This window comes from Gallus gallus, chromosome 5, assembly GCF_016699485.2.
Source record: "Gallus gallus isolate bGalGal1 chromosome 5, bGalGal1.mat.broiler.GRCg7b, whole genome shotgun sequence".
Taxonomy (NCBI): Eukaryota; Metazoa; Chordata; class Aves; order Galliformes; family Phasianidae; genus Gallus; species Gallus gallus.
The window spans coordinates 28,380,133-28,405,958 of record NC_052536.1 but is presented as its reverse complement, the minus strand read 5'-3'; the positions used below and the strand labels follow the sequence as shown (position 1 = coordinate 28,405,958).

The 25,826-nt window shown below is 42.2% G+C and overlaps 2 protein-coding genes across 2 annotated transcripts; one reads left to right on the top strand and one right to left on the bottom strand.

Moving 5' to 3' along the window:
- The first annotated feature begins 24 nt into the window (after positions 1-24).
- Positions 25-7,994, top strand: VTI1B (vesicle transport through interaction with t-SNAREs 1B). Its single transcript, XM_421192.8, has 6 exons — positions 25-219; positions 2,545-2,603; positions 4,095-4,286; positions 5,390-5,563; positions 6,499-6,560; positions 7,628-7,994. The coding sequence occupies exons 1-6, from the start codon at positions 105-107 to the stop codon at positions 7,722-7,724; spliced, it is 699 nt and encodes a 232-aa protein (XP_421192.1). The 5' UTR covers positions 25-104; the 3' UTR covers positions 7,725-7,994.
- ARG2 (arginase 2) lies at positions 7,995-25,773 on the bottom strand. Its single transcript, NM_001199704.2, has 8 exons — positions 25,623-25,773; positions 25,468-25,540; positions 13,445-13,622; positions 12,431-12,590; positions 10,643-10,737; positions 10,404-10,508; positions 9,544-9,680; positions 7,995-8,328 (listed from the first exon to the last, which is right to left on the bottom strand). The coding sequence occupies exons 1-8, from the start codon at positions 25,737-25,739 to the stop codon at positions 8,123-8,125; spliced, it is 1,071 nt and encodes a 356-aa protein (NP_001186633.2). The 5' UTR covers positions 25,740-25,773; the 3' UTR covers positions 7,995-8,122.
- Between the last annotated feature and the right edge of the window lie 53 nt (positions 25,774-25,826).

Sequence of the window (25,826 nt, the reverse complement as noted above, 5' to 3'; positions counted from 1 at the left end):
GCGGGGCCGCCCCGTTGCGCAGGCGCGGATCCCCGCGGCCGATGGCGGAAGCGCGGCCGGGAAGCGGCGCGTAGCCCCGAGTCGGCGGGAGGCGGTCGCTCGCCATGGCGATCCGCGGCCCCGCGTCCTCGGAGCACTTGGAGCGGCTGCACGAGATCTTCCGCGGGCTGCACGGGGAGCTGCGGGGCGTGCCGGAGCGGCTGCGGGGCGGCGCGGCGGGTGAGGCGGGGCGGCTCCGTCTCGTCGCTTTTGTCGGGTTCGCGGAGGTTTCGGCCGCGGCGCGCGGGAGGACCGCGGTGCGGTGAGGCTCCGCGGCCCGGTCTGGTGCTGCCCGAGCCGCGGGGCTCGTTCGGCCCCTCTCCCGGCGCCCGGGCTTCGCTTAAGCTTTCGGCTGTAGGCTGAGCGGAGAAGGGGAAGTGGCCGCGGAGGGCAGCCCCGCTGCGGGGAAGCGCCGTCTGGGTGTGAGGAGCGCGGGCAGCGGCGCTGCAGCAGCGCGGCCCTCAGGCCGCCCGGTGGCCGGCCCGGCCCGGCCTCCCTCTGCGCCTCGAATGGATATTTGGGTATAAAATCATAAACCTGAGAAACAGCGGTATGTTCAGAGTACCGCAGTCTGCGTGCTCAGTGACGCCAGGCTACGAGTAGCGTAACGTTTCACTTCTTTCCCGAATTTCAGTCTAATACCGAGTTAAATTCAGGGTCGCCATCCTTGTCATTTCCGGAAAGCACAGCGGGAGAAGGACTTTTAAAACTGTGAGTCACAGCAGTCGAGAAGGAAGGAAGAACAGGCTGCCCAGAGAAGTTGCAGTCTCCTTCTCCAGAGATATTCCAGACCCTCCTGGATGCTTTCCTTTGCGACCTGCAGGGGACCTGCTTTAGCAGGGGGTTGGACAGGGTGATGCCCAGAGCTCCTTTCCAAACCCTGCAGTTCTGTGACTCGAAGCTGCCTTGGTTTTGCTGGCAGTCACCAAGAAGGAAAAGCGTAAAGGAAAGAATACCCTTTTGTGGAGAAGGGCCCTGGAATCTGGGCATCATTTCCATAAAATTAGTGGGAGGTGGCTGCAGGGAAGGGCGAGATTTTTTTGCTGCCTTGAGATGCAAACTCAACCCTGTTGTTGGGAAAAGAATGGGGAGGGGCCGTGCTCACACACTTTGAAAAATGTCCCAGAACACTGAAGTTTTAAAGAACAGAAGTTTCTGATAGAAAATTCTCATTTCCTCGCAGAAAGGAGAGCCATCAGCTTTGTGGGAGAAAGTAAACCTTTGCCAGGTCTCCGGATCTGTGATGTTCCCAAACAAGGAATTTTGAGCAGTGAATTTAAACAGAATATTGACAGGTGGCGATTTTTTTCAGTGCTTGGAGGTCATAAACAAATCTGTGGCCGAAAAAGAGCACTAATGTTTTTGGGAAGTATCAACAGTTCAGGTGAGGTCAGGAATTTGTCTCTCTGGTGAAGGCATTCGTAAGGCGTTGTTTGCTGCCTGTATATACATGGGCCATCATTTTTCACACTGCCGTGAAAAGTCTGTGGGACAATAAATGGTGTCCTGTGTATTCCTTCGGGATGATTGGTACCTTCCCAGACTGCAGGGAGGACAGAATGTGTCATTATCGGACTGTCTTTCAGGGGCAGAAGTGTGGAAATGTTATCTCACTCTCTGTGAACAAGATAATAAATTCTCAGATCTGGAACCAAGTGTTTTCTTTCTTCCTGACTTATAAGAAGGCATTTTGAACAGCATTGATCAGTTTAAACTATAAATACCGTCCTCTGAGTAAATAGTTAACTGTCTTTTTCAACTGATTCTGTTTTGATTGATTGAAATGAAATCTCACAGATGCTGATGAACGTGTGGGTAATGTTTCTGTGGCTGAAGTGCAGTGCTGCACTGATCCAATTGGGGGCACCCAAAGTGGGTAAAATACTGCTTCTTCAGCACTGCTTTCCATTGGTTTGAGGTGGCAGCAGTTATTCTAGGAGGGCACTACATCCACCAAAGGAGTGAAGTGTCCTACATGAACAGAATAGTGACTTTAGAAAGTTGTTTTCTTGCTGTGTGTGCCCATGTCCTTGCTAGCAGCCTGGCTGTCCAAGCAGTTGCATCAGCACAAACGTACATGGCAGAAAAGCAGGGGAGGAGCAGAGGGCAGTCAATTTAGGAAACCCCCAAGTCAGCATTTCCTGCAGTGTGAAACTTACTCTGTCTTAAGTGCACTACAGGTCAAGCTCAGAGGCTTAATGGGGATTTGAACTGAAAGGGAAGGGCCCTGGTGTGAGCGTGGCACATCCGCAAGATGAGCTGCTTTTAAGTGTTTTGATCAAACAAATGATGTCATTCCAGAAAAGAGAAGTATTCGGGCAACCTGATCCGGTGTATTGATGGCATCTTTAATCTCAGAGCGCTCTGTAGGGCGCTTGTCTTATTTGAGTGGCTGTTTTTAGAGGACTGCAAGGATGCAAAAACCCAATTTGCTGGAAATCAAGATTTCAAGTTCTGCTTTAGTTTTGCCTGGGCTTATCTGACGTGTTGCTTTCTCTTCTGCAGAGGAGAAGAAAAAGCTCATTCGGGAGTTTGATGAGAAACAGCGCGAAGCAAATGAAACGGTAAGCTTAAGCCTGGAACTGTGGCCTTTCTGGCCAGTTAAAATGTTGATTGCCTTAAAAAGGACACTATCCCAAGTTTTACTTTTATGTTCTTATGTTGGCAGACACATGTTGTATTTATTAATTTCTTTGATTCATTGGTGTGATTAATATGTCTGTGTTTGTATATAGAGAGATAGAAGTACTCGCGCTTTTTCTGTCCAGTGCTCTGTCTGGATATTGCCTTCCCTTTGTTGAACAAAGGAGAGTGGTAGAGCTGCAATTAGAATTGCTGGAGATCGTAGGCAGGACACACAGGGAATCTGCTTCATGGGTTTTTTTAATTGTTCTTTGGTGTTTCTTTGTTTTTTGCTGTCTTACCTTCACATTAGTGTTAACCCACATGTTTCTGTAATAATCTGGTGAATGGCCAAATGTAAGGGACCTTAAATGTTTGCAGCCTCTGTTGGATGGGCTTCCTGGGCAGCAGGTGACATGGGACAGAGCAAAAAAAATCGGAGGACTTGTCTTTCTAGGCAAAACACTGCATCACACTTTGTTTTCTTACTGATGTGCTCCTTGTTGGCAGCACTGTGCTGACTTCTGGCTCCATGGGGGTTGTTTGCTTGTTTTGTTTTACCACAGCAGTTGTAACAGAAATCTCCTCTGGCTCTTCCTAGGAGAACTGTTTCTGATAGGTTACACATTTATTATCGTGTTGCTCACTTGCACTTCCATGCAGCTGTTTGCAGTACCACGTGGTTGTTCTTGATGTACTCTATCAGTACTCATGTACTGAAAAGTTATGCTTTGAAAACTATGCTTTTTCCCTATTAGTAGAATAAAGTTTGGTTGAATGTTTGAAGTGCATCTTAATAGATCTGACGATTCATCTCTTAGAGTGAAAGTAAAGCAAGTACCAGTGGAAATGGCAGACTCCTCCAAGTGAGGGTGGGTTTGAGTCACAGCTCAACTTTTGAGCACACCTTTTGAGGTGTTTCTGTGTGTATTCTCCCTTGTACTGGGGGACAGGATTAAGCGTTGTGAGTCCACAACAGCTGTCACCAAAAGTTGATGTGACAATTCATGCACCCAGAATCTCAGGGTACACAGATCCAGTAGACAAACTCAGTGTGTGAGCTGAGCAGCTTGCCTACCTGTGCAGTAGATACACAGTGTGATCTGACATCTACCCTACAGATGCTTAAACAGTATGAAAGTGAGATCTGTGAGTTTTGAAGTTACAGAGCAGCGTTTCAGAAAATACCAACCTTTAGCCTTGATGGTGAATTCTTTTTCTTGAGGCACTGTGCAGCTGAAGCCCCAGGCAGGCTGAACTACATTGGGAGAGTGGTGTAATTGATACTGGGTGCGGGGCATGGTGTTAATCCTTCCCCCCCACACCCTGAATCACATAAGAACATGCGAATCCGTTCATCTAGTGGTGAGTTCTGGGTACAGCTGTTCATGAGAATGAATTTGATGATTTAAAATAAATTTTCTCCCTTTAAGCTCCGGGAAATGGAAGAAGAACTGAAATACGCTCCTCTACCATTCCGCAATCAAATGATGAGCAAAATCCGGGCGTACAGAAGGGACCTCTCCATGTTCCAGAGGGAGATGAAAAACACAGATTTGGGATTGGGCCCTGGAAGTCAAGGGGATATGAAATATGGAATCTTTTCCACGGAAAACGAGCAGAGTGTGAGCATCCCATAGAAACTGTATTTAAACCTTCTGTGATTGTTTACAGTAATGTTTCAGATATATTGCTTACGGTGTTTCTACTTCAATCCACTTGCTTTCTTGCCTGTGTATCTCTTTGTGTGTAACATGAGTATCTTGGGAAGGAGAAGAACGGCCTAGAATTCATCAGAGATCTTTTCTGTTCTAAAACACAGATACGAGTGTAATCAAAATGGTAATACATGGTTGATTACCTATGCAATGTATTTTTAAGAGACTTGTTAAGGGTATGAAATACTTTATTTAATCACTCCCCTGCTAAGAAGAATGGAAAACTGATCTCAATTTTAACTCCAAAAATGGATGTGAGTCACATACGCTGTATAGGTTCTTCTATAGAGCCTTCTCTTAAGCAATCTCAGTTTTCTTATACTTTCTGGAAACTATTTAGTCTTCCTCTATATTGTACAGTATGGATGTGTTGCTGCAGAGCGCTGGTTTACCACATCTGTTTAGGTATGTCCAGGGTAGAGAGAGTGAATTTGCTTACTGTCTTCAGAGAGGTGTCTATATAGAAAATTTGTGGAAGTGTTTTTCTTTTATTTCTCTGCCTTAGTTAAGAAAGGTTTAAGGATGTTTCCATAATGCAGTAGCTAGGTACAGTTTGCATTTGATTCCTCTTGATTGCTAAAACCCGAGAGCAGGATGGTGGGTCAGACTTTCTGAAGCTTAAGAAAATACTCTATGTTGAGCTACCTCTTCACCCCAAGGTCAGCAAACATTTCTTGTTCTCTATCTGTGGCTACTGGCTTGAAAAGAGGAGCTTTGTTACTTAGCAGTCCATCTGCTAGTGCTTTTTGTTTGTGACTGAGTAAACTCCTAGTAATCTCCCCGGCAACTAGCTGTAGTGTTACAAATAAGACTGACATTAAATCTGAACAAAAGGAAAGCATCTGGAAGAGCCCAGATACTGTTTCTGTAGAGATGTTACTTGATAGAACAGTGAATTATTGCAAAGACAGTTCTTTGTAGCTAAATGTCTTAACTCTTTAGCAGTGTATCCTTTTTTTTTCAATGTCAGAAGCCTGGTGTTTAGCAGTTAAATGTATGTTACTTTTCAGACTAATCTGCAGTCACAGAGGGTGCTGCTTCTCCAGGGAACAGAAAGTCTGAACCGAGCGAGTCAGAGCATTGAGCGCTCACACCGGATTGCTGCCGAAACAGATCAGATTGGCACTGATATCATTGAAGAACTTGGGGAGCAGCGAGAGCAACTGGAACGCACCAAGAGCAGAGTAAGTAGAGAACCTGTGGGCAGTGTGCTCACACAGCCTAGTGTTAACTTAGAGGGAAATGTATGCTAGTCATTGTACTCGGAGACCCCCAAATGGGGTGAGCTGGTTAACGCTTTAACATAACAAAGGCTGCCCCATTGCTGTCTTGCGCTCATAAAAGGAACATCTTCCTGTAGTCTGGCCCAAAGCATACCTACTACTGTGTCTGTGCAAGGCCGGGTGATTAAACCCATCTACTGCTGCTTAAAAATTCAGCATTGCTGAAAAAACTACTGATCTAAAAAATGCTAGGGAATTGCCCGCCACATAAGATTAACAGTAAAGGTTTAAATTTCGGAGACATAAGTTCCTTTAATTAAATGAAATTTAATGGCAGCAGCTAACACTAATCTTGCAATATTTGTATGTTAGCTGAGGCAACTGTTCGGTTCATTTCTGAGTGTTACCAAGGTGAAATGGATCACCCAGTAACGCTTCAGTGGTCAAATCCATTGGGTCACGCAGGCCTGTCAGGGCAACATGTTTATTTTCTTTCTGGAAACTTGATTGCATTTCAAACAGTTCTAGATACGTGCCAGAGGAGAACATGTTGATAACAGGTGGCAATTATATTGACAACCAGATTCATGAAACCAATTTAATAAAAGGGCCTCATACCAACTTTCTAATAATTATAGGTAGAGTGTTTGTAAATTGCATAGAATGTTTGCATGCGCCTAAAGGAGTATATCCCTGACAGTCTTATTTCCACCTTATTAAGGAGACAGCTATTCCCTTTGTACTGTGCCTGGAGAGCAGCGTTGTCTCTGAATTTTGAGAGTATATAGTTAGCATTGAACACATTCGGTGGTGTCTAAATGTTACAATTTAGAACTGCATTTGCAGTTTTAGAACTGTGCTTTTTCAACTGGCAAATAACTTTTGTTTCTTCTTAGTTGGTGAATACAAGTGAAAACTTAAGCAAGAGTCGTAAGATTCTGCGTTCCATGTCCAGGAGGTGAGTAGCACCTGACTTACAATGGTGCAGTATTCAGAAGGTTGTATTGTTGCTTACCAGTTTATGGAAAAGAATACTATAGTGTTAACTGGAACTCTAGGGAGATTTTAGGGCATGTGCAAACAGATTGTGTGATGTGCCAATGCTAATTTGTATTTTTTCCTCTTTGGTCATTACTTAAATGAAGTGTAGGTGAGTGAATACTACTGAATTTGTGCTGCAAATTGTTTGTATGCAGTTTTATTAAGATAATACTGGGGTTATAACAATCAGGCATGATAGACTGTAGTGATGGGAGGGATTTTGACTAAATTACAGTCTGTTTCTAAAGGTAACTTTTGAATAGTGTTATTCGGGTTGGCAGACACTGTGCCATAAATCACTGCAGCATTAAGTGATTTAAAGTGTCTGATGACAGAGGCAAATCCGTTTAGCCCACGGGAATGCCTTAGCATAGCTCGACTGTTATTTGAGAAACTCTGAGCTTGACCCTACCCTGTGTTGATGACTAAAGCCTTGGTTGCTTAAGTGTATTTATGGTTTAACTGTGTGGTTTAATTATTCTTATAAACCAGTTCATGGAATATTTTTTTCAGTAGGTACTTCTGGTCTAACAAGCTTTTTCCTTTATACGTACCATAATTTCCTTTAGCAATGATTTTAAAAGGGAAAAGTACATTAAGTTGAGGTTTTTAGTCTTAATTCAACTGTGTAGTTTCAAGTAAAGTTACCACAATGAGTGTTTAAAGCTGCAGCAATTCAACTTAAGTGTTCCATTGTGCTTAATTGAATAAACAGGCACACACAGAGCAGGATGCTCTGCCTTGCTGGGGAGTGGGGGCAGGAGGAAAAGAACAGAGCTTCGGTTATTGAAATAAAAGATGGAATACAAAATTTCAGGAAAAATTAAGTGGGCAACCATTAAGCTTGCCTTCTTGCTTGTTCACTGCTGTTTAAAATAATACTAGCTGAAACAGGGAATCTACTTTTTGAAGGTAAGAATCAGCTTCTTTTATTATAAAAACAACCTTTGATTATTTGTGTTTTTAATTATTTTTTAACTCTAGAATAGCTACTAATAAGTTGTTGCTGTCTATCATCATCATCCTGGAACTAGCCATCCTAGGAGGTGTGGTCTACTACAAGTTCTTTCGCAGTAGATGAGCCTTTGTGACTTTGTTTTCCACTGCTGAGGAGTAGGATGGGATGTCTTCCCCGTGACTGTCTAAAACTGAACTATCTCATGAGACAGCATGCACCACTGAAACTGTACTGACACAAGAAGGACAGTGAAAGGAAGTAAAAGGAAAACACAGAGACAGACTTGCAAACTACCGGTGAGGTTACAGAGAAGGTAATAAATATTTTATTGTGTCAATTTGTATATACTTAACTAAATGAATAAATCTTCATATGTAATACAGTAGCCACCAATCAAGTGGAAAAACTACTTTTATTTAAAAATTGAGAAGTTAACAGTATTTGCCAAGTGTTGACAGTCTGTTTGCTCAAGTGTCTCAGCAGAGCTCCTTAACGCCTAGCGCACCCAGCATTGCGGGTTCTTAAATCCTCACTTGCTGTTCACTGTCAGATTCATCTGGAGAACTGGGTGTTGGGAGTTCATCAAAAGCAGTGTGCGCCCCTTCTCTCGTCTGTCCAAAGCACGTTGCTATCACATCAACTGCAAGACTAGCAGTTGCATTCACTTCCTCTTGAGAAGCTCCAAGCAGTGGATTGACTTCAACCATGTCTACAGCTGAAAGCATTCCTGTAAAAATAACGTGCAGCTTTGTTACTGTGTGTAGTGGAAGTGTTAAGTTATGGTTTGAACCAGTGATTGAGCACCAGGTGGGAAGGCCGGGCCAACCCAGAGGAGCTCAGCTGCATGCAGTGTGCCTGAGTGACCAGAAGGGGTGGAGCCAGGATCCACCCCTTCCTAGGCCTCATATAAGGGTTGGCAGTGGAGGTGGGGGCATCTCATCTGGAGACCCCTGCCTCCTTCAGGACCTTACAGACCTTCCAAAGGTAAGCAGTTTCTTTGTTTTGTTTCCACACCTACTGCCATCCCATCTAGGCAGATACTCACTTGCTGTAGCCTAAGATATTGCTGCTTTGCCGTCTTGTTATTCTTTGTATCACATTACGCTAAGGAAAAAGGTTAAAGCTGTAATAGGGTTTATTTTGCAGCCCTTCATTCTTTGCAGCAAGTCTGATGTTTGAATTTCTGACCTATTCTGTCCATTGGACAAGTAAAATGGGCTCAAGTGAGGGGAAAAGGTCATTGTTCTTAGATGTAAGCTTTTTTCTTTAGTTCCTTAGCTTGTTGCTACCTCTCTCTGTCCATGCTTTTAACATTCAGGAAAAACTGAGGAGTTCGATCTTTCTCTTACAGTTCTGAGATGCACTTTGTTACATAAGACTATTTTATATCCTCTAGCTAATTTTTGTCATCTTGTTCATGATCCTGAGGAGGTTTCTGCTTTTTTATTTTTCCTATAACAGTTTTTACTGCAAATAATTCGTCGTTTAAACTAAATGAATTCTCTGTGACACAAAGAGGAAACTCTTAAGTTGGCTGCTGTGTATAACTGGTGAAAGCTTGATTGGTTAGTTTTGTATCGTAGAATAGGATCTCCAAACTGCTTAAAATTGTTTGCATCCTTTTCCCCCAAATGTATCTGGCCTCACGTGAATAGGTATAAGGGACAGTATGTTGTAGGATGACAAAACCACTTTCTGTGTTAGTTGTTAATGTTTATATTTACTTTTGAGACTATTGATGGGAAAGCGGCTTTCAGCACCTCAAGTACTGCTCAGTGGGAGGAAATTGTTCTTCCTTTATGAAGATTGAAGTGACTTTTCAGTCACCTCAGTTTTGGCTATATTCACCTTATTTGGTTACACGTGAAAAAAATACAACTGCTACAGGCTTTATGTAGTCTGTCCTTTCTGGCTTAGTGCAGAAAAGCTTGTCAGCTCTTACCTGTGTTGTGTATTTCCTCTGCAATGTACATGCCTTCTCTGTAAGTTAATCCACCTAGAACAGGAGTTCCTGTTGCTGGAGCCAGTGAGGGATCAAAAGCATCGATGTCAAAGCTCAAGTGAATTGGTCTCTGTCTCCTATAGACAACAGGACTTTTTGTCAGAAAGCAATTTCAAAAACTTAAAAAGACTTTTTCTACATGTATTTTTTTCACCGTTCAGGCCGATCAGCAAAGTAGCATTCTCTGGCATGATACCAAAGGTCTCTGCACAAAGTCCTACACCGTGTCATGTGTATTTAGAAATATATTTTGAATCTTTTGGTTCTCTGAAACATCACTTACCTCAAACTTTTTTCTAATATACCTTGGGGTAATAGAAGTTTGTCTTTCTAGGTTCACTGAGCATCTGCTTCAGTCTAAGGAAGAAGCCATTAAATGCTTCTACCTCATTTACTGCAGCTGAATTCAATTTACTGTCACTTACTAATATATATAAAATATATATATAATATATATATATATATAAAATCTTGAAAGGAGTACTCAAGACTCAGAGTTGATTCAACACTCTTGTCAAACTGCAGCAAAATACAGGATTCCTCAAGAAACAGGACAAATAATATACAGCAGGCTTCATTAGTTGCTACAGCTGTAATTCCTCCCAAGATTTTTTGCCAAACACTGTGAACTGATTCTATTTTAAAATGTGCAAGTCAAGGATTCGAGTCAACGCTAAGACTTAATACTTACTGGACACTTTAACACTTCTCTTAGGCCACCTTACATAATCATTTGTGTAACTCCTGGGAAAGTAAGTACTCAGCAAGTTGATAGAGTAGTTAAGCCCACAGTTTGTTACCTGCCCATCAGCTGTTCAAAAGTCCTTTCCATAACTTTCTGGATTCCAAGGCGATCAACATCCCTCATGGAAAAATACTGGATGTCATAGTTTTTCAAAATATAGCTGTTAGAATAAGATTTTTGAAATAATCATAATTATTAGTGGCCTAAACTTAAACCACACAATCCTTGTGAACAGCCAGGTGTGGAAGAAGCCCATGATTTCAGAGTTTACAAAAATCCTTTAAATCAACTTACTATTCAGCAGGATCCACATCCCTCAACCCAATGTACACAATATCAGATGCTGAAAGACAGGGCTTTAGCCAGGAAAAGCCAGGAAGCTGTGGGACCTGCAGGCAAAGTTTTGGTATTAGATTAGTTTAATGACATATGTAACAAACCTGTAATTCAATTCTTCCATCAAAAATTTACTTATAGCATCTTCTCTCTGCCTACATAGAGAAGAGTTCACCACTTGAGAGTCTTGTTTCCTGATGTAATCAGTCCCTGCCAATGTCACACTATTTCACTTGAGCTGAAGTTTTTAATTCAGTCTGAAAAGGAGGAAAAAGAAGCTCAAATCCATAAGCAATTGGTAATTATCATCTGTGAATATATTAGGAGATTAGAAGAAGAGGGATACCCAGTGTCCTTAATGGCAGTGTGAGGTAACTTAGCCAAATGTCCTACTTGAGTAGGATAAAACCTGAGGTCTCTCTACGTTTTTAGGAAAGTCACCAAGAAGTCAGGCAAACTGTTGCAGAAACAAAGTTAAAGGGCAGGTTTCTAGGCAGGGAAGGGGAGTCCGTATTAGGCTTTATCGTAATGTAAAACTCCAGAAAACAGGTCTAGAATAGCAAGGCAGCAAATGAAAAATGATGAGATCCCACTAAAGGTCAGCTTTGATAGTGAAATAGTTATACTATGCAATTTTGATAAAAATTCTTCAGTCAGTAACATCTGATAATTTCAAGAGTGCTTTAAATTATCACACACTACTCTTCCTCTCCAGCTCTGAATATGTCTAGAGCCAAAATAGCAAGAAGGTTTTGCTTGCCTTGTATACTTCTCAATTACTGATTGTATTCCAGCAACAGAATTTGAAGTCATAGCACACTTATAGCCATACACAATACTTTATATAAGTATTGCTTTGTTATAAGGTGAACAATGTTGTATGTCTTAGGTGAGCTTCAAAATTCACAACACTTTCTTTTGCTCTATTTCTCCTGCAAAAGCAGGCACAACTGCGAAATAAAAGTCATCCCCTTTAACTTAAGGAAGAAAAAACTAACACAGTAGCCTTCTATAATAACCTTCTCACATCCTGGAACTATTTCATGAAGCCCTATTCATTTTGCATTAGTTTAGGGATTCTAGCAAGTTTGAAGCGACTGTACTAGAATTATTAGCAAGAGGAAAGTATTTAAAAGAACCAAATAATTATTCACTTGTAGATGGAATTCATTCAAATGAACCTGCAGGAGAAAAGCAGAAGAGCTTTACTAGCTGAGAGCAGTCTTTCTATGCCAGACAGGTATTAATGCTACAATCTCTTCAACAGTCATAAAGACATTGAGTTACTCTTGATCTTGTCTGGAAGAAGCATTTTATCAACACAGCACCTGAGAGATTTATCAGGGAATAAACAAAATTCAAGGAATGACTAGCAGTGCAGAGTTCCAGAGTAAAATCAAGAGTCAGTTCTTCTGCAGGTCCAGTGTCTGTTCCAATATGCAGTTGCTGATTCTGCTCCTGTCTCCACCCTAAACCTTAACAGAAACAGGTTACTGTTTCTAAGTTCTGACCATAAAGGCTTCTGCTCCTGACAAGTGCAACGGACACCACTGTTGTGTCTCCAGTAAATGCTACGGGTACTTGTAGAATCATAGAACAGTTTGGGTGGGAAAGGACCCTAAAGACAATCTAGTTCCAGCCCCCCTGCATGGCAGGGACATGTGGCAGTTAAGGAAGCACTCAATGCCAGAAAAAGTGAAATTCTTAGAGGATTTCAATGTAGGCTGACTGTCTAAAGATACTTACTTTATCTTGAAGTTCTCTCAAGAGAAATGAGAGAGGCTGCCCATGGAGGTTTCCAGACTGAGTTGTAAGAGGAGTGTTAATATCAGCATGCGCATCCACCCAGATCACACCGAGATGTGGGCACTGTCGTGCATGGCCGCTGACAGAACCAAGTGCCAAGCTGCAAGTACAGTAGCAAAGCCTTTACTCAGCTGTGCAAAACATTGTCCCTGTAGTTGTTCTGAAGGGGAAATAGGAAGTCTGTGACTTCAGACAGCATCACTGTCGTGTTTCAACATATTGGACATCCCTATGATGAACAAAGGGTATGTGCTGTACAAATTGTGTGGCATGCCACTCCCAAATAACTCTGCAGGACAGTACTTGTAATGAATGATTAGAGAGAGCTCTTCTCTCTCCATTGCCAGCCTTCCCAAACTAAATTTTGCATGTTGTAACTCCAAATGCTCTCTTAGGAAATCTGGTACACTAACTTGGTAATTTGCTGTTCACCAGTTTTGCTATCTGACCTTCACCTCAAATTCATTCTTATGTGCCTAACCTTCTTCAATCACTTCTTACACTGACTGTTAGTGATAAAGAATGGAAAGACAGTCTCACGTATTAAAACATCTATTGAAAAGTGGCCTGTGTGTGGGCATTACAGATCCCTCCTAAGAGCTAAGGGGTCAAAATAGACATATCACTAAACATTCACCAATAAAGAAACTGCAACAGTTCCTAAAGGGATCTGATCACACAACTTTCCTAAAGAGGAAAACCTCATTTATATGTGTACAGATTAAGAACAGTCTGGAATTAAGCAGTACTGTCTTTAGAAGGCCAGGTTTTTGTAAATAACTTTTATGTACCACCCCAAAAGACTCAGAAATCAAATCAAGATGCTGCTGTGGTACTGCCAGGGAATGACCCCCTTCTTGCTACCCTTCTATTTTTTACTTAAATTTTTATACTCTCCTCTAAGTGTTAGCGTGTAAGCATGCAACACAAATAGCCTCTAGTTTGTGAGCGTACCTGTGATCACCTCCTATAGTGACACAGCTGTGTCCAGCAGCTACCGCTCTGCTTACAGCATCAGCCAGTACCTGGCTGGCTAACCCCACTGACCGTGGGTAATAAATCAGGTTGTTGTACAGTTCATCATTGGGAACTTGAGTGAAATTCAAATCTCCAAAGTCGTACAGTTGGCATCCTGGAACCGCAACAACAAAAGGAGAAAGGGGAGTTATTCAACAAGCATCCAAAGGAAAACGCGGTCCCAATTGAAAATACGGTCTCTTCAAATAATTAGTTGGGCAAATATGTAAGGAACAACGGGAACTGAACCCATTCCCTGGACTGTTTGCATGCCTTTGCCAACAATCATCTCAGAAATCAGAAAGCTTAAGATAACGTCACTTTGATTTAATGATATAAGAGGCCAATCATAGAATTTCACCTTAAAAAAAAAAAAACAACTTTAATTATTGACTTTAATTATATCACAGAAAGGTATAGTTTGTATTGCCATCTTTCTAATTAGCCAAGTTGCATACGATCTTAAATCAGTTGCTGAAAGATGTCTAGAACTGTATTTCATCAAGTTTATCTGAGTCCTAATAGTTATTTACCATTCCCAAACCCCACAGAAACACCAGGCACAAAGTTAGCTACAGTGGAGGTGGTGGGGATTTTTGGTTTGTTTGAGAAGAGTGCTGCCCATGCAACTGCTGTCTTGTAAGAGAACCTGTCCATTTTTCTCAAAACAAGATGTCGTAGGAGATACTTTAATTCTGACTTTGAGCTCAGCCTTCTTTGAGATCCTGTCATTGCCAGTCACATCTTAAACAGCTGTTGGAACATGACAATATTATGAATCTAAGACTTATCCTAAAAGATTTTTCTGTTTATTTAACAAAAAGAAGTCCCTTCACAGACCGGGAAACGAGGATATTTTTGGGTGTCATCTCCCTTCTCTCACCCGAATGGGAAAAGTTTGTTAACTGGCTGCTTCTAAATTCTCTTCCATCTCAGTGCTTCACCTTTGAAGTTCTGCTGTCCAATACCATGTGCTTTCATAATAGTCTTTCAGATCTTGCAGTCACAGCCTTTTAGTTTCAGATAGGCCAGCTGCTGCAGGCACTGATGAGTACTGTAAAAGGTATTTACAGCTTCACAAAAAGTAGCTTAAGACTACCCCAAATACCACTCATACCGCTCCAATTTGTTCCTCAGAATCACAATTGGCTCACAGTTCAGAGCATCCAGGCTGGAGCCTCACATTTTGCCTTTAGCCATTCAGTGGTTAACAGGGAACTTTGAAAAACTAAGGCAAGCCTATCAACATGAAGAAACATCCTGCCTGGGACTCTGTGGTTCCTCCCTAACTCCCATGAAGCCATTAGCTGTGGAAAAAGGCTCTGAGTTTGGTTGAAATAAGGTTGAAGTTGCACTGAGAAAAATGAGTTCATTATAGTTCAAAGGATTTTTGGACTGACGAATGGAATGAAGGAAAGAGTTTGAGTCACTTGTGAGAATTAGGTTACTGGGAAATGGGCAAGCATGCTTTCTATATCAAGGACATATGCAAATGTAAATCTGCTAGGAGAAGATATGGCAGCTGACCACAGCTATTTGACAAAGGATTCGGTGAATACAGCATCAGCTACTCTGCAAGAATGCATGTTATCTATAGAGACTGAAAGCAGTAAGCTGGACCTACTACTCCATGGATTTCAAAAGACAGCACAGGCATACAGCAGCATTTTTCTCCCTCACACAATACCTCAATCCTCAGCAGGACAACAGCTTTATAATTTTGAGCTATTTTTTTCCCCCCAGGTTTCAGTGCATTATCTGATCTCCAGTGCAAACATTTCCCCCCACTGTTTCGGTCTGCTTCCACACAGTATCAGGAAAGTGTGGCAACATTCACTGTACATACCTTAAAGAATTGCTTTCTTAATATGTATCTTCCTGCAAGACTACTTCTGAGGCACATGTGCACTATTCCAGTATTATTTAAAGGTTCAGTGAAAATATTTGAGTATGTTTGAAGATGAGTTTTGTAATAAAACTTCAAGGTACCACATCAGTCAGTTGGTATCAAGAGCTCTGGAAGACTGTACAAATTAAGTCTTCCACATTCCTTTGATCTGATGCCTCTGACATGCAGATGGAGCAGATGTGCAGTTGGACAGCCGTGTTTGATGATTTGCACAGAGAGAGCACATTGTACAATGTAAAGGAGGAAAGGACTGCCACTTCAGACTTGTTCTTTCTCCCAGGAGATACAGCAGAGTGTTTTTACCCATTGGAGGACATAAAAGAGCAGAAGGCAATTATACCATGGCACCCTATCTTTAGATCAGTGTAAAACAAAGAACTGACCATGCCCTCTTTTGTAGTAATTCAAGGACTCTTGGTTACCATCAAAGCAGGGTGAACAGCACATTCTAGAAATGATGTTTTAAGGAGTATCAACTTGTGTCAGATTTTTTTTTTCCCCTGTTTTCTTCTAAACCCCTGAAGTGTATTCAAGTTCTTGGAAATGGAAAAAGACATGAGCAAACAGGAAAGCCAGATTCCTTAGACTCATTAGAAGGCACAGCATGCACTCCATTTGCCCGTGCAGCAGGTCGCATCTAGTCAGGAACAGCAGGGAACCTACCTTGGCATTCAGAGATTCATTCTGCCAGGTGAAGCTTTGTTTTCCAATAATTAAGGAGAAAAGCACATAAAAAGAAGACACACCAGACAGGTGGTGGCTGTGACCAGTAAGTTCATTGCATCTGTGACCTAACTGGAAGGCTACATAGAATGAAAGCAGTCCCCCCCCCCACCAGCTCTGCAGACTTGCCTGCATGTGTTTTTATTTCAGACAATCATATTCTTATCTGGCAAAAGTATTCAGTAGGATAGATGAGAACTCTTAACTGCTCAGACTTATTCCCTTTAAAGTATTCATAGATGTTACCTCCTGTTTATAAGCTTTTACCCCTAGGTTTTTTTTCTGACTCAAGAAAATGCAGTAAAAATCTCACAGTTCCTTTCTTTACCTTACTTTTACCCTTACTTTTACAGTCAAAAGCATCAGGTTATGTTTGTTTAAAAAAAAAAAAAAGCTCCAACCAAGTAGAGATATTTTCAACATCAGATTCTTTCAAATTTAGGCTTTCTTTTTAAATCAAACAGTACCATTCAGTACTTAGAAACTAAAGGCCACAGATGTTTTGCCAGTAACTAAAGAATATGAAGTTAAATGAATTTTTTTTTGCTCCCCTTCAAACCTCTTTACAAAAAAAATGACATTAAGATGAAGAGATATATTCTTTTCTAGTAATTAGTGAATGATCAATGCCACTTTATATACGCACACACCTAAATCCATACAACTCAGCTTTATCAACACTGACTCATTGCCTGTTTTAAGAGATCATTGTTTTGGGGGGAGGTGGGGGAAGGGAAGGAAGGACGGACTGATTCATCTGTTGCTGTTATAGGAGTTTGAAAGGAGTATCAGGAAGATGAGGGTGTCAGTCTGAATACAAACACACACCATTTACATAAACAATACTTGCATTTATGTACAACAGTTCTTCTGTTAGTATGCATGACTAATGCAGAGCTACTTGGCTGCACATTTCAGCCAAAAAGGAATAAGCTAGCTTGGAACATTTTTGCACAGTTGATCTTTCCCAGGTGCAGGGAAGTTGGCAGGTCACAGCCTGAGCACCAGGTGAGAAGGCATGGGTAACCCAGGGAGCTCAGGTGCATGTAGTGCGTCAGAGTGACCCCTGGGACCCCACCTCACCCTCATTTAAGGGTTGGCAGCTGAGGTAGCAGCATCTCTCTGGATATAGAGATTGCACCCCTCTTGAGCCACTACCAGTTATTGGAAAAGGTGAGTCAATATTCCTTTCTTTTTTTTAATCTGCTATTGTTCTGTAGAGTTTATACCCCACTAGAAGGCACTGTCATAGCCTTCTTTTGCCATATACTAGGTCTGCTTCTTTTGACCAGAACCGGTTAGGAGAAGGTCAAACAGGCATCCAGCCACCAGCTGAGGGGATGTAGAACAGTTGCTTCTTTAGCTTGCAGAGCCCAAAACAGAAATTTACATATATCTAGTAAAGGAAATCAGCATTTTTCATCAGTAGGAGCTTAACTTATACTTAGGAAAAAATAGAAACACAAATTAAGAATGTATTTAAGAAAATAAAATTTCCTGCATGCCTTTTCAAATAAACTGTTAACATTGTAATGGGGCTCAACCCAATGCAAAAGCAGGTGGCATTTAACTGAAAAACTACCTGGGCACCAGCAGTAGGGAGAGCTTCCCCACCCTTCTCTGCTGGGATGCTGCACCCCAGACAAAAGCAAGGATTTGACAGAAAGAGATTCAGCCTTCAAAGTCCAGGCTATCTGCTGACATTGCTGAAAGGCACACTACTGTAATACAGTTATAACAAGTCTCCTAGGCAGCAAACAGGATTTCAAACAGAAGCAGGTGGAAAATGAGATAGAAACGATCTCTTGACACATGCTGCTTACACGGGATACTTGTGAACTAGAGGTAAAATAGAGCATCCTAAGTTAAAATGGGAAATTCCTCTTAAAGGTTTTCAAATCTGGCTGGACTAGTTTAAAAAGAATCTGGAAGTGCCACTGTTAGTGTATCTCACTTTGTGCTATGTGTTATATAAAACTGTTCTTATGAAAGCATCACTCCTGCTTACACAGGAGTTGTTTGCTCAGATTCCAGCCTCCTTAGTACAGAGAGGCTTTTCAGGATGTGATGAGTATTATTAACAGTGTTTATAGATAACGTTTTACTTCCTGGGAACAAAGGGCTACAAGCTGTTACCATTATAAGCTCATTGACTGGTATTGACTTAATTTTGTAATGCTTTCTCAGAGACACAGGCAGTGCGTTACACAACAAACGAAGGACTCATTCAGTACGAACAGTTCATTCATTTTAAGACAGTTTTAACCCCCCACATTCATCTGGGGAGGAGGAGAGTGTAAGCAAAGGCATACCTTTGTTTTATGGGAATTGGAAACTAGGCTAGCAAAGTTGCAGCTGCAAGGGTCTGAAACTTCAGCAGCAGCAGTTTAATCAAATCTTTTTGCTTTGAAGTTCATTACATAGAGTTTGAGTCTCTTTTAATATGTCAACACCTAATAGGAGATTTCTTCCAGTAGGTATTTGATGGTTCCCTAATGAAAATAAAATTTCACTAAGAAGGAAGTTCACATCCCAGGAAGTTCTGCTCTGCTTTTTGGCATTTAGACAGGTCTGGCTTAAGGCAAAGTAAAAGGCTTCTGCTCAGACAGCAACAACCCAATTCCAACTGCTTCCCCACATCTCTAGTCTGAAGGTGTCCCCTTTGCTTACTAGTAGCCAAGAAATATATTTTTCTAGCCACAAATCAAGAAGCTACCTCATTTCCCCCTTTGTAACTTTAATCACTTACGAAACCCAGTGCACTTGACCTGAAAGAGGTCTCCAAAAACGTCAGCATCAGGTATTGGGAAACATTTGCACTGTAGGTTGCATCAGAGACAAGACAAGTGGGTAGTTTCTCTGGTCTGTCACTCCGCTGACCATCCCAGCACAAGTTCCACTTTCCTTCCAATACACTTAACCCAGAGACAGTTCCTGACAGCAAGTAAGCACTTAGAGACATAGGAAGTTAATACCAAAACAGCTTTCCTCAACAATGAAATGCTTGAGAACGTTACAGAAGTTATATACCTGTGCCTCTCTCCAATAACTTCTCTCCTTCAACACCATTTGTAATGAAAAATTAAGCAGTATCTGACTTGAACTTATTCTAATCCAGATAATTTTGTGGGTGAAGAAAGTCAGCTAAGCCATGTATTAAAATGATTTTGTAATAAGATGTCAAGATTGAAACACGTTGTTTGTAAAACTAACTGAAATACAAGACAAAGAACTCCATTCTTTGATCCTTGAATCTCATCTTCCTTTAGAGAAAGATCAGAAAGAAACAGTTCAGCTTCCTGATCTGCAGCAGTTTAGCTGAGTGTTTTTAAAGGTTTATTTAAAGTAATAGTTTGTCATATCAGTTTACAATTTAAGCAACCAGTATGCTTTATACTAAGTTTCTTTTAAAGCTTATTTTGTGGATAATTTATAGTCTGAAATCTGCACTAAAGGGCTGAAAAAAACATATATATATATATATAATCAAAGAGTGACATAGAGCTTTTCAGACTGAAGAAACAAGCAGATGGCATCTTCCATCAGCGTGAGAAAGGGAAGAGAATCAAAGTTGACCTATCAGAAGGAATGCCTGAACTCCATGTACATTCACTGCTGTTATTTCTCCAGAAATTTCTGAGCCTCATGGTAATCATGCAGACAAAGTGTGCAACATTTAAAAGGATAGCTCATAACTGGTGTCAGAACACATTTTCCTAGGGCTTTCTGTGCCCAGGGCCAGTTGTGAAAAAGCAACCATGAAACAGCCTCCCTGGAGATGTTCCTAAAGCAGCTCTCCTGCAAAGCCTCGGCAGGGCTCCTTCTGCCTGCATGGTTATCAGTCAGCTCCTGGCAGCCTGCTGTCATGGAGCAGAGCCACACCTGCCCTCAGTGCATTCTGACAGCTGCCCAGATGTTAGAGACATGCTGTGGATGCCAGTTATGACCAGGACATGTAACTGTGCCTTGACTTTGGCCATACAGGTATCACCAATCTGTGAAATACCATTCATGGCTAAACAACATTTGAAAGGTATAATTTTAAAGAATTGTCTCTTGGATCTCTGCGTAAATAAGAGGAGGCAATTTATTCCAGTTCCACAAATAAGCTGTAGTGCTCCATAACCATGTTATACCGATGTTAAATAGAGGTTTCTGTGTGTGCTTTTGTCCATGAGAAACACAGGAAAAGCAAAGAAGGCTGCTATTTACCTGTTTTGTTGGGTGTGGAGAGGAAGTGTGCATGGGTTTAAAAAAATAAGGCGTTCCCAATTCTGCTTGGTAGGGCAGATGTCTTAGCTATTACTATTAACAACCTTATGCTGTATCCTAACCAATTTTTCCCCTGAGAAAGTTCATAGCAAATTAATAGACAGCTTTGACAGCAGATCTGATCAGAAAGCACCCATGAACAATAGCGTTTTTCATCTCAGCAACACAGATTTAACAAAGCATTCTACTTAAATTGTGAGCAATAGTTTACTATTTTGTCTGCCTCCATTTTAGCCTCATCAACAGTGAAAAATGTGAGTAACAAGACTAAAATAAAGGAGACAGATCTTGAGTTTACCTATGGAGGAAATTTAGACTTCTTTGGAATTCCACAGACTAAGGAGACTTGACTGGCTCTACTAACCTAGAATGCACTAAAGGATATAAAATACTGAGTTTTGAAGAGGAACAATAGAGACAAAACAGTACAGATCTAATCTAGATTAGAACACAAAAATTCTGAATTCTTGACAAATTCTGTTGTTTTTAACACAAACATGTCTTTAAAAAAAAGGCCAAACTGTAGTCTTGACTTTAAATTTAAAGAAAGCAGAAAGGAACAGTGTACCCAAGTCTTAAAGGGCACAGACAGTTCTTTAATATTTGTCATATTTACTAGATGTGCTGATGAAAATTTTCCTAACATAGCAGCTGTAGCTGTTATCATTCACCTCTGCTGAAGTCCAGCACCAGTACTTACTCTGTACCCCTGTGCATAATTGAAAGACTATCTTCTTAAAAATCTTGACCTGAGAAGATAATGGTGGATATGTCAAAGTAGCTACTTCATTATTTATTTTCCATCAATCCAGAAACTAGTCTTCGTCTGAAATTATAACTTCATCTGTTGGTGAGGCAGAAGAGCTGAATTGCTATTTTAAGGAGCTGATGTCAGCAGGGATCCAGTGGTTTTAGGCAAAGCAGGAGCATATTTCCAGTCACGTGAGGATTAGCAGCTCCTTTCCTCTTTTAGAGGAAAGGAGCTCCACTCCTTAAGTTTTCTGATTCACTGCACTGACCTCTTGCATACTATTACTGAAGAGCTTTGTGCCTGTGAAACAGAAGAGCAGCGACATGATAATCATTCTTTTTGACAAGTCTAGCGCTACTTGTATTGTAGGCTCCATGACTGCAGTCTATTAACTCTGTTCTAATTTTTTTAAATGCATTTTAGAGTAGTAGAAACCCAACTGTAAGTAAACACAGCAATCCAGCCACATTTGGCTCATTAAATAAAACATAAAAATTAGCAATAGTCAACATATAAAAGTTCTTCCAAAGTCCTTATTCTCATACCAGTGTTATTTCCATGCTAGCAGCAGTAATGGTGCTGTAGATCACAATGGCCTTTAAGATGACTAACAACAGCTACTTACTGCTTATAAAAAAAAAAAAGAATGTAATAATGGTCCTTTTCTCTTTCATGTAAGGAGACTAAGCAACACCGGATTTAAGGTTAATCAGATTCTCTCTGTAATCTACAGCAGAATGGAGAGGTCAAAAAGAAAAGCCAAATCTCTGAAAAGAATACTCAAAAAAAGAACTTAACACTTTGCATCTTCTATAGCTTAAGTCAAGTGTACTCTGTCACCTAACTTCCCCATGCCCTCCCACTGGAAGTCCAAGAACCTCCTGTTTGTGCCCATTTGTATTAACTGCTAGAACAACACACAGCCCTCCATGTTTGTATGCTGTCCTCTCCTCCACGCTATGCAGTTAAGAATCTCTATTTTCATGTAATATTTTTTCTTCTGTGGAGAGATGGTAGAATCCTTTAAGGTGTTAATATATTAGTTTCCCTTTGTAAAAGAAAGAACGCCAAAAGACAAACATCACTGAAGTGATTAAAAAGCCCCACAGGCTTAGTCAGTTATGTTTTAATTATGCTCGCTACAGACTTGCACACCCACTGTTTTTGGCTTGGGAGCTGGACTCCTGCTACCTTAGCTCTCTCTCCTCCTGAGTATACCTCAAGGTACTACCAGGGGGTAACAGTGTTCTCACTCTTCTAAGGAGGGCATAAAAGACAAGTTAATGGCTCAGATTCATCTCTGACAGGCTAGTGATACCATCTGTCTCTCTGCTCCCTCTTTGTATTTCAGCCTAAGCATAAACAAGCTGCTCAGCAGCAGTGATCATTCCAGGCAGCCCAAAAGATGTCATATCATGTGCCTGCAGTCACAGTGTCTTTCAAGGGAAAGATCTAAAAAGACAGAAAATAGAGCAGAAGCTCAGGAGGCTGCAATGGAACTATGAAAGAAAAGCTGTTAAAATAAAGTGAGGGGAACAGAAATCCCTTCCAAACAATGAGTGCGCCAAAAGGAAGCACCAGAGATATGGTCACTCTCTGACATACCTTAAGCATTATCTACTGAAGTTATTCAGTTAGATATACATGCATACAGAAAGCCATGCAGTTCCTTGATATTCAAAGTAACGAAGTATAGTACACATGACTTAAACAGTGCATGGATCTTACTATCCAAGTGCTACAGTTCTGAAGTGGACTTAAGTGCATCTCCATTTTATGGAGATTTGCAGGAGAAATTGAACACGCGGATGAAAAATGAGCAAGATAAACTTTTCAATTTCTGGTAAACAGCAGATTCTAGCAATCTTTTCTATTTGAAACAAATGAATGCAGTTTTCCCTATAGGAATGATATCTTTTCCCATTTATGCTTCTTTTGACTTCTCTGAATCCACCTCACATTCTTGCTGGGAAGCATCTCCCCACAGCTTGCACCACCCCCAGTTCCAACTTTGTAGTGACAAGGACAAACACTGCAGTCATGTCTATATCCATCTCCAACAATGCTGTGGGAAGGGAGAACGGAGAACAAAACAAAATAGCACTGATATGAATGCTTCAGAAATAAACAATATATATGGGAAAATAGAAGCTTCGTATCTTAGGCACATACTATTCTTAAGAAGAAATCTTTTCTGCTGCAATTATCTACCTGCACCTGGAAAACAAGAAACAGGGACCCATGAGAACAACCAATTCTTTTAGCAGAACAGATAGACAGAAGACTCAAGTTAATAAGAGCAGCACTGCTTTTTTGCCTGCTTCAATCTTAAGAAGAAAACACCTTTCTAGCACAGTGTAAAGACAAAGGAAGAAGTTTTAGTGCCAATTCAGCATACCACAGGAGGCCAACCAACGGCACTATCACATTACTCCAGGCAAAGCTATCCTGCCAGCCCCCACACAAAAACTGATCATTAGTTAAGTTTCCACAAACAGATGTGCACAATTCAAAAGGCTGCATGGTAGTTCTCCCCTCAGCCTACCACCCAGCCCTCCAGCACATGGTTTCTGCACAGTAAACAGTTCCTCAGCCCGTGCCATGGACGTGCCCTCACACAAGATGTGTTACAACATTTGTGCCATCTGAACCTGATCAGGAGAGGTGCAGAGATTCAAGCAGCAATAAGCATCAGTGCCAAATAGCAAAGAGCACTACCCCAGTAGAAGAACGCTACAGGAAACTAAAACTGCAGAAAGAAAAAATGCCAGAGCCATTAAAAACGTTAAAAGTAGGAGCAAGAAAGCATCTCCGTGTACATTACTGACAAACTAGCAAGCAGTCCATAAGCAACTAAGTAGTGAGAGTACTCTTCACCTTCTGTTTATTTCTGAATTTAGTTTGCTTCATTTCTATGCTCATTTTTTTGTTGTTAGCAAAATCCTGAAAGGGATCCTCCTTTCTCCTCACCTTCTCCAAGTTTCTACTAAAGCAAGCTTGTGTCATGCAAAGGAGATTTTACTTCAAAATAAGTGTTTCTGTAAAATGCAAAGTATTATATCTGAACTACTTGAAAGAGACCCCCAAGCTTTCCAATAGAGTTCTACCGTCAGTTGATGTCAAACCATTGCCTACCTCCTCACAAAGGATAACATTTCATTTCAAAGCTGCTTATTATTTTCAATAGCTTTAAGGCCAATGTAGACCTGTGTTTATTTCAGTGTACAGCAGCTCTTCTATTTTTGTTGTGGCTATAGACTATAATTGCTAACAAGTCCAATGTTGCCAAGGGTACACAGGAGATGAGAAGAACATCTCAGCTTGGCATAGGACGGGAAAAGAGCATCTATTCATTTGCTGGCAAATTGGGACTTTCCAACTTGTGAATCATAAAATGCGCACAGTGAGCCCATAGGGCTGCACAGAACAATAGCCTGTTTTAAAGTGGTTTCATAATTCGGATTAAATTTGCTAGAAGGCTATTAAGCAATTCCCTTTCCTCTGCATGCATCTGAATTTCATTACCTACAGTATGTGTGATTAATGCTGATGTGGTTCTTTCTGTCGTTGGCCTGCCCCTGCAGTTCATCTCTATGGTTCAATTTTCAGCACTACCTAAAGGTTCTCTAAGACCGCTTTAAAGGTTTCTGTCCCTTCTATCACGTTTTGCATGCTGCGTCACAGCTGTTAACCAGTTCTCAGCTCGTAGAAACGACAGATGCAGGAAGCTGAAAGACAGATACGCTAAAACTTCAGCCAGACACAGACCTGAAGATTTCTCCAGAAAATTCTGAATTTCATCACTTGAAAGTATACGGCCGTTGTGGGAACAAGCCGAGTTCCTAGCAACGAATACGGACAAAGACAAGAAAAATCGAGGAGCACGGCCAAGGGCATCCCTGGACTGCATACACGGAACGATTCCTACGCGGCCTGATGCTCCTCCGGCTTTGGGAGCAGCACACGCTCGCTGCCGAGCGGATGCGGCCCCCGAGAGCCGAGAAGGCACGCGGGCTGCGGCGGCGAGCCCTTTGTTCCGGGCATCCCACGAGGTTAGCGCTGCGGCTCCGGCCGCTCGGCACGGGAGATGGGCGGCCGGCACGCCGCGGCAGCCCCTCGCGCAGCCTCCCCCGGCCCCGGCGCGGCGGAACGCGGGGAGAGCGGCCGCTCCGACCCCCCTCCCCCCGCGCGGCGGGCGGCTGAGTCACGCTCCCCCGATGGGCGCGGGGAAGGGGGAGCCCCGACGGGGGCGAGCGGGCCCCGACGGGGGTGGGACGAGTCGGATCGCGGCCCGCGGTGCCTCACCGAGCCCGGCCAGCCGCTCCACCAGCCCCGCGGCGCGGAGAGTAGCGGGGCCGTGGTCCACTCCGCGCCGTTTCTGTCAGACAAAGAAAAAGGGACGCGTTAGCGAGCGCCGCCCGTCGCCAGGCTGCGGCCCCCCGGCCCGGCCCGGCGCCCACCTGCCCCCTGGAGAACGGGGCGCCCACCAGCGCCACCGAGTGCGCCCGCCGGGACAGCCGCAGCCCCGCGTCCGCCCGCCTGCGGAAGAGCCGCGCGAAGCCGCCGCGCAGAGCCATGACGCAGGAGATGCCGAACCGGCGGATGATGCCCACCGCCGCCGCGCCGCTCCTTTTAGCCGGCTCCAGCTCCGCGCGCGCCGCCGG

Excerpts from the sequence above, each read along its gene's own strand:
- VTI1B (XM_421192.8), top strand. The coding sequence starts at position 105 with ATGGCGATCCGCGGCCCCGCGTCCTCGGAGCACTTGGAGCGGCTGCAC. Across the intron at positions 4,287-5,389 it reads CCACGGAAAACGAGCAGAGT|ACTAATCTGCAGTCACAGAG; the intron begins GTGAGCATCCCA and ends GTTACTTTTCAG. Across the intron at positions 6,561-7,627 it reads CTGCGTTCCATGTCCAGGAG|AATAGCTACTAATAAGTTGT; the intron begins GTGAGTAGCACC and ends TTTTAACTCTAG.
- ARG2 (NM_001199704.2), bottom strand. The coding sequence starts at position 25,739 with ATGGCTCTGCGCGGCGGCTTCGCGCGGCTCTTCCGCAGGCGGGCGGAC. Across the intron at positions 10,509-10,642 it reads GATGTGGATCCTGCTGAATA|CTATATTTTGAAAAACTATG; the intron begins GTAAGTTGATTT and ends TTATTCTAACAG. Across the intron at positions 9,681-10,403 it reads TTTGAACAGCTGATGGGCAG|GAGACAGAGACCAATTCACT; the intron begins GTAACAAACTGT and ends TGTTGTCTATAG.